This window comes from Carassius carassius, chromosome 46 (genome assembly GCF_963082965.1).
Source record: "Carassius carassius chromosome 46, fCarCar2.1, whole genome shotgun sequence".
In the NCBI taxonomy this organism is placed as follows: domain Eukaryota; kingdom Metazoa; phylum Chordata; class Actinopteri; order Cypriniformes; family Cyprinidae; genus Carassius; species Carassius carassius.
The window spans coordinates 21,826,190-21,839,284 of NC_081800.1; the positions used below are offsets into that span (position 1 = coordinate 21,826,190).

A 13,095-nucleotide genomic window follows, 5' to 3' on the forward strand; every position below is an offset into this window, starting at 1 on the left:
CCGGATTTCCTTTCGCAATATCTTTGCATTTATAGCCTTTATACCCGTCGCCATTAATGAAGCTGTTTGTGGTTATTTTGCTTTTCTCGGTTTATTTGAAAGTAGATTAAACAAAAATAAATAAATAAGTTGGCCATGATCATAATTACAATCACGTCCCCACACAGATACACTGACACAAACTTTAGATTGGCAGCCATTGCAAAGTTACTGTGTTACTCAAAGGCTCCTGCAATAAATGTAAATGGAAAATGTAAAGTATTAAAATGAAAGAAGAATGCAAGTATAATTTGCTCATATATATATATATATATATATATATATATATATATATATATATATATATATATATATATATATATATATATAAACCTTTAACTTGTAATGGTTATTCGCATTCCAAAGTAAAGATAAAAAAAATAATATACTTCTAAAGAATATTTTGTGACCCTAAATACACTCATATTCAAAATTAACATTTAAAAAAGTAAATATAACATTGATTTATAATTAATACATTGGGGAAATGCTATTTAAAAACTGTCTAAGGCCTGAAAGATTAGACTAACACTGAATTAGCATAATATCAACTTTGCGTTACGAATGCACTCCAGTGTCAGACAGATGGTTTTAATGCTTAATGTTATTATTGTCCTTTGTCATAATCTCTTATTTCATCGCTCCATTTTGATCTTAATAAACACGTGACAATTACACTGCGTTGAAGTTGATATGAGGGATATTTGCATGTACTTTATACATCTACAATCAAAAATCAATTAATGTGATCTAGTGTGGTGTATTTGGAGCGGCAGAATCATTTTAATGCCCTCTGTCAGCTTGTAAAATTCAAATAAAAGAATTGTGAGATGTGTAACAATCCTCCATAAGTTTGACTGCGAGCATTTATAGGATGTATCTGTTAAAGTTGTTCATGTGAGGTGTACTAGAGCATATTATCTAAAATATAGGCTACGCTCTTTAAAAACTTCTTATAGAATATCATCTTCTTTTACGGAGCCAGTGGTTTCAACCTGATGACCCCACTACGTACAGTAAATATGAGTGGAGTTCAGCACTGAGCATCAGTATTTCTTTAAAACAAGCCTGTAAAAGATGATCATCACACCTTTATAAATGACACTGAATTCAACCGTAATTTGTTTGAAAACAATGTCGAAAGGACCCTCTCTTTTAATGGAAAAAAAACAAATCTCTTTGTGGGGGGAAAATATTTTTTATTGTATTCATTTATTTATTTTGTTACCAAGTAATAAAGATTAAACGAGGCCAGAGACACTTCTATATATTTCTAAAGAGGAAAGTGAAAGACGATCCGTTTAGAACCTTTGAGCTAGGGGAAATGAAAAAACAAGATTTTACATTTTTAATAAGATATTTTATAGTATTTTAAAAAAGCATATAAAACCCGTAATATAGTTAATGTTTTGTCTGAAATGGACAAAGTGGGTGGTACCTTCTAGTGTTCGAGTAAGCTCCAGCACGTGACGTGGAAATGACCAATCAGGTGCACCTCCAGGTTTAACTACGTTAAATGTCAGATTGCAATAAACTAGAAGCTGTTGGTCTGGCCCGCGGAAATGGGCGAGCATAATCTTCTTAATCCTGGGTTTGTGGGACCTTTGGTAAACATCCACACTGGAGACAGGTTTTACTTCCCGAATTTTAGAGCCTCAGGGGGACAGCTGGCGGGGCTACCGTCTCTCTCGTACCCTAGAAGGGACAATGTTTGCTCTCTCCCGTGGAATCCATCGGAGTCCTGCAATGGATATCCTCAGTCTTACTTTAGCAGTTCCGTATCCATTAACCCCTCTTTTAATCGATCTTGTGAAATAACCCGACTGGAGGAAAGCAAGTGTTATTATGGCAATTCCAGCAGCACCAGAGAGCCGTGTTCAGAAAGCAACAATCTTAAAGGAGAGGAGCGAGCAAGAGATGCATCATTATCGTCTGATCACGGGATGCACAATGGGATGGGCAACAGTGGCACCTTCTCAAAGTATGATTATGGCACCGAGCATCTGACCCAAGACCCGCCATCCTGTCAGTCCTTGGAGTCCGACTCCAGTTCTTCAGTGCTAAACGAAGGGGGAAAGGCTTCAGCAGGCGACCCACAAACCCTGGTATCGCAGGGAAACCACGCAAGCAATATCGCCACTGGCGGAGGTTTGTCCCTCGTATTTAATCTCATCTGAAAGACAACAGAAGCACATAGTACAATTACTCATATCTCGCTCCAGCCATTTTTTGTTGTTGCATGACGTTTTATTTAGGCATTCCCTGGCAACTGTTATGATTTTCCTGCATGGATCTTGCGTGGTTGTTCAAGGCCACTAGGGGTTGCCCTAAAATGCTCCACGTTCACCAGTTTCATTTATACAACCAGTAAACACAACATCATAAAATTCAGCAATCCCGTTGCCAATGTTTGACGCCGTTTACATAAAAAGCATAGTTGTTGTTGTTAAATATACGTTTTGCCAAAGCATGCGCGATTTTTTAGTGTAGAACCGATCTGTAAAATGGCAGTTGCTCTGACAGAAAAAGAGGACGTTTTTAATGACTCGTAAACTGTATTAATATCATTGTCGTGCAGCAAGTCATTTAATATGACTGGAAACCGCTAAATGGTTAGGGTTTTTGCAAACAGTACAATTATCGCATCAATATTACGTTCTAGAAAAGTAAGCCATTGTGTAAACAAATAAATGCATTATATCTACATCTTGCATTGTACTTCAGATTGTTATTGGGTAACGTCTAAATGTCATATGAACAACCTCACAAAATGCACCAGAAATCTGTATTTTACGTGGCATCGAGATGTGAGGAGATTTTGATGTGATGGCCTAGGAGATATTTTGAAGCTCTCTCATGAACCCTTGCTTTGCCCCCCTCTAGGTGCCCCGTGGTACCCGATGCACACTCGGACCCGCAAGAAGCGAAAGCCCTATTCCAAACTGCAGCTGGCCGAGCTTGAGGGAGAGTTCATGTTGAACGAGTTCATCACCCGGCAGCGACGTAGGGAGCTGTCTGACAGGCTCAATCTCAGCGACCAACAGGTTAAAATTTGGTTCCAAAATCGGCGGATGAAGAAAAAGAGACTGTTGCTAAGGGAGCATGCGTTGTCCTTCTTTTAAGGAGGCACAAAATATAGGCTACATTGCTTAATGGTAGTTCAACAACAGTATTTAGTGAATGGTAATCTACCATTGACCCATTTTACTCTGAAAGTCTTGCACCACGATACCTTCAGAAAAATCAAATAAGAATTCAAACACAGTTGGGGTACGCGACCAAATGATGGCTCCAGAAGTCTGCTTATTCAATGTGGTCTATGTGGTGTTTATCTAAAAGGGTTCGTGCCCACCAATTTTGGGCATGTATATGGTGGGAATGTTTAAGTTTTGATAGTAACAAGCTGTCTGAGCCATGACTCACTTTATTAAGTAATGAACTACTAGTTAGAAACTCAGAAAAATATAAGCTGTGAGATAGCATTTCGGACAAGTAAAATGTTTTCTTATCAGTCTGAAATTATTGCTAAATATTTATTGTCGGAGTGTTAAAACGATTTTTGAAATTATAACAACCCTCGTGCCATGATCAGTGTTCTAAGCTAGAAAGAAAAATGGACTGAAACGCCATACTTGGTCATAATGAGAATCCTTAACTGTTCGCAATCTCGCATCTATGTTTTTATTTTGCTAGTTATCTCTAAGAAAGGCCCTTTCAAGCTCAGTACTAGACAGTAAGAAGCGTGGGCAGCGTTAAGCCATCAACGTCTTATCTCCTTTCCGCAGTCACCGCCACGTGTTCTATGGCACGTTCACGGTCACGGGCAAAAAGTTAGTGACCCAACTCATATCTTGCGCCCTTGAGAACCAAACTGCAATTACAGAGCAGCCTTTATGAACAGACTTTGATCTAGCCTGTGAAATGTCTTTCTGACAAATGTTAGGAGATTTATTTCTACTGGATATTGGTAAAAGTGTACATTTGTAGGCCTGCAACTATATGCCGCACAAACTGCTAATAAAATATTTAATCATGGCATAGTGAAAAACTATAGGCGACTCTATCATATTTGCATTTTAACAACATAAATTTTCCATTAATGATTGCTTGTCCCTTGATCTGCGTTATTTGGACATATCCGCTTACCTAGTTAATTAAGTCACAACAACAATGCTTCTGGGAGAGAAATGCATGGTCAAGTATTATTAAGAAAAAGCGCAATTATAAATTAAAACAAAGATTAAGTAATTTATAAGTGTATTGGAAGTAGTAATTATACTGAAGAGACCAGATCTAAATCCTAATATTCACAAGCCTGTTTTGCTAATTAGCGGGACCCATTGTGTTATTTGAAACATCATTTTCCCAGATCATGGATTATATGCCAGTGAAATATTTCATATTTGCTGCATGATTACAATGACTGTAGTTAGAAGGTAAAAATGTTTTTCCGACTATTTTTTGTCAAAAAGGCGCATGTTTTATTTTAAAACCCATTATCAAAAAAACTAAAAGAACGTTTACAGTATACGGTCAAGAAATTTAAAATTTGTTTTCATATATAATATAGTTTATTTGTTTGTACTTTATTATTATTATTATTATTATTATTATTATTATAAACGAATTTGGCAGAAGTCGGTGCTACGTTATTTCCTTGTTATTTGTCTGATTGTTCGGCAACTTACATTTCCTTTCAATCCTATTTTTGTGAATCTATAGAAAATACAAATACAATTATATGAATGGCATTATCAGCTACTAGTACATAACAATGATCGTCACGTTTCCCACTTTGGATTGTTTTGTGAAATTGTCTATGATGTATAATTTTTCTGTGTTGTTCTGTGTAATTTTGTGAATGCACCATTGTCGCATTCCTTTGTACCTTGCGATTAAAACATGTCTTGTAAATAATGTTACAAGTTCATGAATGTATCCATTTATGTATAACCTACAGTTTCTGATTAATAAAGTCTTTAAACTTACTTTTATTTACTTTTGACCTGGTGTTTTTGCTGTGTAAACCATTTGAGTTTTATTATTTGAATCGGGTAAATTTGTTACCTAAAGATATTTTTATATTTAATAGCAAGAAAGCCGACTCAGGCGCTCAAACTACGTTTTCAGAAACATTTCATTACAAATTAGCATCCTTATTTTGACCATATTGGCCCTTAATTATTTCAGTATAAGTTCAGTAGCCTACTTAAAACAATTTGTTGCAACACTGAAGAGAAATCTCTAAAAATGCAATCTGAATGTTTGCCAACATGGCCACATGTAGTGCAACAATTCTGGTATACTTTATCGATTGGTTAAAATGGTAAAGACATCCACCTAGTGGATAAATGGAACGGACGCCGAAACAGGGCCCCGTGAGGACTAACTGCAAGGACATGTAATGTTTTGCTTGCTTGTTTTGTATCTGTGGAAAGGCTAACGTGTTTCAGCCTTTTGCTAGTTCATTGCTAAAATATCTAGCGTGCCTAGATTTCCTTTTGATTGTTAGGATTTAGATTTTTGCTATACGATTACTTTTAATTGCTCATGCACAAAAATGCATTAGAAATTATTGCACTGAATCTTAGGACCAACCTGTAATTTAACGTTAAACATTGTTAATGTAAATGTAATATGTAACATATTATTTGTAATATATTTTTCTCGTAGTGTGTTTTTAAAATACTTTTTTTATTTGATAGAGAATAATTGAAGACTCAGTCGAATGGAAATAAAGTGGATCTTAGGGTAAAGATGGTTCCAAAGCCAAAGCTAAGTGTCAAGTCTATTGGCCTCCTTACAAGCAAATGCGCTGCAATCGTAACAATGGCATTTTATGCGCTTGCGGCGCTTTTGACTTTGAGACTGGCCAAATCTGTTTATGACGTCTCGTCTCCCTGGTTCAGAGGTCATTGAGCACCTCAGTGCCCTTCACACAAAACTTGTGTAGTCATGTGGTTCACCGAAAGTGCTCTAGATCTCCCCTGCTCCTATCACAGATGTGTAGAGACTGGAGAACTTACTTCTGGCGTCTCTTGCACTGCACACATGTTTGTGAGTCTGTGTGTGTGTGTGTGTGTGTGTGTGTGTGTGTGTGTGTGTGTGTGTGTGTGTGTGTGTGTGTGTGTGTGTGTGTGTGAAAGGGGATTTATGTGTAACTAAGAGAGTGAGAACAGAAAAATATCTTGACAATGAGTAGTTTTATAACACTCTCTATAAACGTGTATATGTTCGCCTTAACCTAGTAACTTCAATACTAGAATATGCAACGGTTTGGTTGCCTACTTTTGTATTTAAGCAGAATCAACATACAAAATACTTATAGACGAGTAATTACAATCACTACAACCGCACTAGAAAAATGTCTTCTTTTTTCATCTGAATAAAAAGGTTATTCAAGTTGTATTGGCAAAAAAAAATTATTATTGCTAATGCGAAACATGTAAATTAAATCAAAATTGTAGTTTTTAATTTAACTTTCTTAATAAATTGATATTGGTCTTTCCTTGAATGGTCTTAGATCCTACAGGTTCTGAGGCAAATCTTCTGTTGCAACGATACAGTTTTCACAGTAGTGATAGAAGGTCTCTTCCATCACTGTGAAAACTGTATCGTTGGTTCCGTCGGTTCCCCCTCTTATTATTTTCTTCTTTCTATTTAACTTATCAACTTAAGTTTGGAATCATTAAAACGTAATTTATTTATTTTCCTGTTTATTTTAACTTTATTCACTTTACCTACATATACCGTCGTTTAATGTTATTTGCAGCAATACTCAAGTATTTAATATAAATAAAAATTATACTTAATAGTTTGTTCGTAGTAACCGACATGCATTTAAGCATATAGCTGAAATATTGCTTTTGGATTATAAAACGTTGTAAGCATTTAACATATCAACAAATTACAATTTGCTTAAGGTATTGGGACGTTTTTCTATTATTATAAAGCTTCGGCTCGACGTCAAAATGTCCACAATAACAGCATGTATATTGCATGCCTGATTTATTTTTTTCTTTTATTAAATCTGCTATGGCGAAACAACTGTAAACCATGATGTTTGTAATTGTATACTCAATATATCACTGCTTCAACTAGTGTCTGATCTTATTCCCTTGTAGTAATTTTTATGTTATTAGAAAATATTATGCGGCTACAGCGTGACGGTACAATTGTATAGAAAAACGATACATATTGGAAAATAAGGGCCCTATACGTGTTTTGCCATATGCAGAACATCGCAAAACTAATGAATGCGTTCTGAATAGGTCTATTAATACTAGCCAAAAGCCTATGCTGATCTGCAATACAACCTACCTGAGCAAAAAAGAAAGAAAAGAAAAATATTCACTGTTAAATTAATGTTACTTCATATAACTAAGTATTTCATAACCGAATATTTAGTTTGGAAGAAAAATAACTAAATTTGCAAACAATTGGTTTAACTGTTTATACAATGTTTGGGGCCTTCTGTCCGATCCCACCCTTGTGGGCGGGAGCAACTCACAAATTGAAGGTCAAGTTAGTGTGTCCCATATATAGAAACGAAGTATCCAGTACCACTGGTGTAGACAAAATTCAAGTATTAACATGAAGTTAAGGTACACCAATCATACCATTATTTTTTTATAATAGCGTTGAGAAGGCATAACCATTTCAACTCACTTAGTAATGCGAAAACAATTAACAGCCACCCTTCATAAGAAAATGTTTGCTTAATAGTCTTTGACACAAATAGCCATTTTCTTGCAATGTAGCCTAATGCATAAGCAAATTATTTTAAGTTTAATTATTTGGTGGACAAGTTTGTTGACAAACCTTTGAATGAATGAGCTGATGAGCTGACCTTTTGTTATTTAAAAACGCTATGTTGCTTATATACAAAGTCGTGCAGCAGCCACGCGGTGTCATATTAAAGCTTTTGTTGTGAGTATACCTCTATCTTGTCATCTACATGCCATGGGCGGAAATCTGGTTTCCGCAATAAATGCCATTCAGTTTACGTCGTCGATTCAGTTTGATCAACAAATATTAAGAAAACATCTCGGTACATTATGTAAGCAGTATGACTGAAGTGGCATTTATAAATAGAACGAATGCGTTCGCTAAATATTTCCAGTCTTTTTCCTGGCAAATAGTCAAGTAGCCTAGATAAAATAAATAACAATAAAATAACTTGAAAATACCTCAATTCTGTAGCCTTTTTTTAGTAAAATGAATGTAATGTTGCTGGATTGAACCCAATTTCAGCGCCTCTGCTACAATGAAATGATCCGTAGCAACGGAAACAGCCATACAGAAAAACCGCCCTTTTCACGTTTGTATGATATAGCTAATGCTGATTTTGGAGTTACATGTTTAATTTTTTTTTTTTTTTTTGTGAACGCACTCAAGTTTAAAATTTTAGTGCAATTTACCGGATAATATTATGGGATGTAACTACTGAAAAGTATAATCACTTTGGTAATAAGACTGTTGAATAAGATTATTGTGACGTGAAGAACAATCGATGCATTTTTAGAGAAGGTTTTCTGCATGCATCATGCACCCATTGTTTTGTACCATTTCCTTGTCTTAAAATGGTTATTCTGTAATATATATATATATATATATATACTGTAGATTTGTAAACCCAGGTAGGCCTACACAGGTGATGTTTTTAAAATATTGTTATTCAAAACAGTATCAATAATTATTTATCCTTTCATAACAGCAAAATAAACGATAACATCACTTTAGTCGTGATATCTGCAAGACAATGGAATCATCACTTCTTCCCATGATGATGATGATTATTATTATTATTGTTCAGACAAATTGCAAAAGTCCGTAACTACTGTATCAGTCGAGTCTTGGAATTTATGTTCCGGATGTGGAAACACATTAAAATAATTGCATACAGCAACAGTTTTTATGTGTACCAGTATATGAACAATGCTGTTAATATACCCATTAGGATCAAAGTCTTCCTATATACGGAAAAGACTGTAACTTTTTGTCTAAGACCGGTGTGTGGGAGGTTGTTCTTTTAGACATAAATTGCTATAGCGTATTTTAAAAAGATTTATCAGTTTGCACCCCCTCAATTTTCATGGAAATGTACACAATTAGCCATCTCTGTTGTAGCTAAAGTTATTGTTTTAATCACTTGAACCCCAACTAACAAAATTGTTAATATCACTCTATATAACAAAACACTACTGTTGTCTGCCCATGCTGTAACTTTACATTTTGAGCAACAAGCTTCCAGGATTTCTTGGATTGAGATGTCTGATTGTTGCCTGTGCTAACGCTCTACAGCTATGCACAAGCAGAGACCTCTGTAAAAAAGAAGGGCCATTTTTTGTTGTTGCTTGAATCTGTTCACAGCTCATACGAGCGAGTTTAACAGCCCGACTTACATCCAATTAAATTTATCTAGGCCATGAGGGGACAGTAATGCTATTACACAGTTTCCCGTTTTAGCCCTAGAGCTAAACTGAAGGGCCCTTGAGTGTTGCCTACAACTGTTGTTTGGTCTCGTTGTTGATGGATCACGACTACTGAATAGGTTTCATTTTCTGTCGATGCTCCATCGGTATGAGGCAAAAGCATTTTTGTGTTAATGCAAGAATGAAAAGTCGATGAATCTGGCAACCAGGCAAATACTTGCTGAGAATCACCGCTCGGGTTATTTCTCCAGATCTCTATGCTGAAGCATGGGCCGCGTCGTTTCAATCCGAGAACAGTAATGAGCGACTTCATAATTCTACTTTAACTCTATAATCATATACCTAAGCTGCAAAGCATTTCAAAAATTCCACTGACAATGTCATAAAGCTCACGGTTCTTCATAGTGGTGGTTTTTAGGAGGAGAATGGCAAACATTTATAACAGCTCTGTCCCCTGTCTCTCTAGACTCTTTCTGGCATTTCTTTCCAGTTGAACTTGCCCCTTAAATTCAACTACTACATCACAATATCCACAATTGTCCAAATCTCCAGCAGGGGCAAAGGATTTGTGGGGATATAGTGCTTATTTAGAGAAAGAAAAGGGCGCGCCTTTGTTGAATTTCAGGGTCCTACAGCTAGTAGTTTAATGTTGAATCATAATGGCATCGAAATAACTGACCTCAGTGTTGGGGAGTAACTAGTTACATGTAACGGCGTTACGTAATTTAATTACAAAATTATTGTAACTGTAATTAGTTACAGTTACTACGAAAAAATGAGTAATTAAATTACAGTTACTTATGAAATTTTTAACGATTACAAAGGGGATTACATTTGAATATTTACACGCATCCACATACAGATTTAACTGATTTCTTTCCCAAATTGCACTGACTATACACCCTAATAATTTCCGGGATGCGGAAATACAGTCTGGTTCGTAGAATCCAGTCATAAAAACGAAATGCCTAACGCGGACGGAATATGCCACATTTTGGATGACTAAATCAAAAGTAGGTCAGTACACTTGAATCAAAACATGACATGGACTAGTGTCTGTGAATATTAAGCCCCAAAAATGCAATATATGACTTGCACATTCTGCCTGTCTGTGGAAATCCGGCGCGGACTGGACACCGGGAGAATCGGGACAATTCCCGGTGACCTCGCAGCCGATTTTGCCCCACTATTTAATATCATTATTGTATAATTGCCTGCCGAATGTACTAAAGCGATCATTTGCGAATCCGCCATTTGATAATTAAATCTCTAATAAGTCATGAAGTGTTAGTGACTCGCGCGCTCTCCGCGCCTCCGCCAAACGGTTTGGATCAGACTCAGAGTAATCAATGCGAGAGAGAGAGAGAGAGAGAGAGAGAGAGAGAGAGAGAGAGAGAGAGAGAGAGAGAGAGAGAGAGAGAGAGAGAGAGAGAGAGAGAGAGAGAGAGAGAGAGAGAGAGAGAGGACTGGTGGAGCAGAGAAGCAGAACTACTGTTCAGGGTTTCAGGTCAGTTTCATCTGTAAAGATGCTTTGTTATGACTCGTGTACAGTATTAGGATTTTTCTATAAAGATATTGTAGTATTGTAGAGTATTGTATTGTAGAGTTTTGTTCAATCTTGAGTATTAAAGTCATGAGAGAGATGGATAACAGGGCAAAATAAAGAGACTGAAGAGAAAAATGGAAGTGAAGGTGCAGTTCAGGAGAGAACTTTTAATTATTTTGCATGTCCCCAAATTAAAGATTTAAAATAGATAAAAAATAGTTTTGTCCATGAATTTGTTTGTATGAGTTTGAATTTTCCAGTCTGATTTTTTTTCCCACTCTGCCCCTCCTGTAAATTAATGGCAAAGACATGGTTTCATTTACCACACATAAGCCTACTGAAGCTCGCAGTGTTTTCAACCTCTGCCATCTCAATATAGGAGTACACGAGCACATAAACATAATTTCTAGAACTGCTCTGTGTCACTTCATGTGCATTTTACTTATTTTGAGAAAACTATCATCATATACAAAGAGACAGCAGTTTAAAAGAAACACCAATGTTTAGGATTTTATTACACAGAATACGTCACATGCTCATTAGATAACTGTATTTAAGTTGATGTATATGCTTTTATTTATTATTCTTTAATTTTCACAAATTTACAAAAGTAATCAAAAAGTACTCAAAAGTAATTAGTTACATTACTTTAATAAAGTAATTAAAAAGGTTACACTACTATTACATTTTAAACAGGGTAACTTGTAATCTGTAACCTATTACATTTCCAAAGTAACCTTCCCAACACTGACTGACCTTTATGTGAAACTTGTTTACTTTGAAAAACTTATTACAAAATCAGATACAAAATGTGTCAGATACGTAGTAGTAGTTGTTGTTGTTACGCACTGCGGGAATACAAGTGTGGACTCCTTTGTGAAATCAGTAAAAGGCACAATGGGGACTTTCTCACATTAACAGTTTATACTGGACAGAAGGACTACACGACCCTGATGAGAAAAATCGATTTTGTTCCTTTTCATTACCGGTTTCAAGATAGAGTTTAGGCTCCAACAGGTTACACGGTTGGTTAGTTAGGTGTTAGTTTGAGCTCCTTTAAAATAAATTTTAGATCTAGATGACTGAAACCAAAATACATCGATCGTTGTATGGCATATCTAGGTAAATATTTCATTCCGTATGACTTGTAATTATTTACCCTTTTTTTTTTTTTGTAGAACAAAGCAGTTCTGGCTTTTCCGCCGTTCGGCCTTTTATGGCGGACGCAGTGAGAATTTTAGTGGTCAAATTCAAGTGCTGGGTCTGGGCAGCTGTCTGCTTTCTTTATACTTGGTTAAAGGCACATTGCACGCCAACCTTTTGTCAATTTTGAGAGGACTCAGTTCAGAGACTCATAAAGTCATTGCCACATACACATATACGCCAGCAATATATGCTCTAAAATGCTATATATAACTAACTTTTTAGTTACGATGTGCAGTATGTAAATTTGGAAATGTTAGGACACACTACAAAGCTGTTTTGAATAAATAATAGACCTATAATTTTTTTTTTTTTTTTGAGAGAAACAATTAAAAACAATTGGTAACTCAAACAATGGTAAATGTTATTAGTTCATAGGCTATGTGAGTGATGCTTTGTAAAAAGTTTCCATGACGGTCATTAGATCTTCAGATTTCATCTTCACATATCTGTAAATGAACTAATAATTAGTTGAAAATAAATACATATTTTAAAGCGAGTGCTATACTGAATTCATTATATTGTGACTATGGTGATGATGATGATTATTATAGTTTATTTCACGAATTAGATTGATTTAAATTTGAGAAGATTAGCATGCTCTGCAATGTTATCAGAATATGTGTTCGAATAGTTACTATAAATATAGATCTTCCAATGTTAAAAAGGACCTTTAAATGAAAATCAATATTTTCAACATTCTGCTTCAAAAACAAAACATTTTAGGATTATTTTAATAGACGCTGGATGTTATATATTGAAACTGGATAATATGTTTTGCCTTAAACAGATGCCTCTAATAAAATGGTCTGAGAGATTTAAAATATCCAAGGGATCATTTGACGTACTTTACACATGTTAAATGCCAAAACG

General features: G+C 35.6%; 2 protein-coding genes across 2 annotated transcripts in view; one reads left to right on the plus strand and one right to left on the minus strand.

Annotated features, from left to right (window-relative positions):
- LOC132129177 (transmembrane protein 18-like) overlaps positions 1 to 13,095 on the minus strand; it is a 386,729-nt gene that overhangs the window by 247,880 nt on the left and 125,754 nt on the right. The gene's annotated exons all lie outside the window — the stretch shown is intronic.
- Positions 1,092 to 4,476, plus strand: LOC132129170 (homeobox protein Hox-C12a-like). Its single transcript, XM_059540655.1, has 2 exons — positions 1,092 to 2,187; positions 2,923 to 4,476. The coding sequence occupies exons 1-2, from the start codon at positions 1,602 to 1,604 to the stop codon at positions 3,159 to 3,161; spliced, it is 825 nt and encodes a 274-aa protein (XP_059396638.1). The 5' UTR covers positions 1,092 to 1,601; the 3' UTR covers positions 3,162 to 4,476.

What these genes read in the sequence shown, in the direction of transcription:
- LOC132129170 (XM_059540655.1), top strand. Translation starts at nt 1,602, where the DNA reads ATGGGCGAGCATAATCTTCTTAATCCTGGGTTTGTGGGACCTTTGGTA. An exon ending in CAATATCGCCACTGGCGGAG is followed by an intron (nt 2,188 to 2,922) that starts GTTTGTCCCTCG and finishes GCCCCCCTCTAG; the next exon opens with GTGCCCCGTGGTACCCGATG.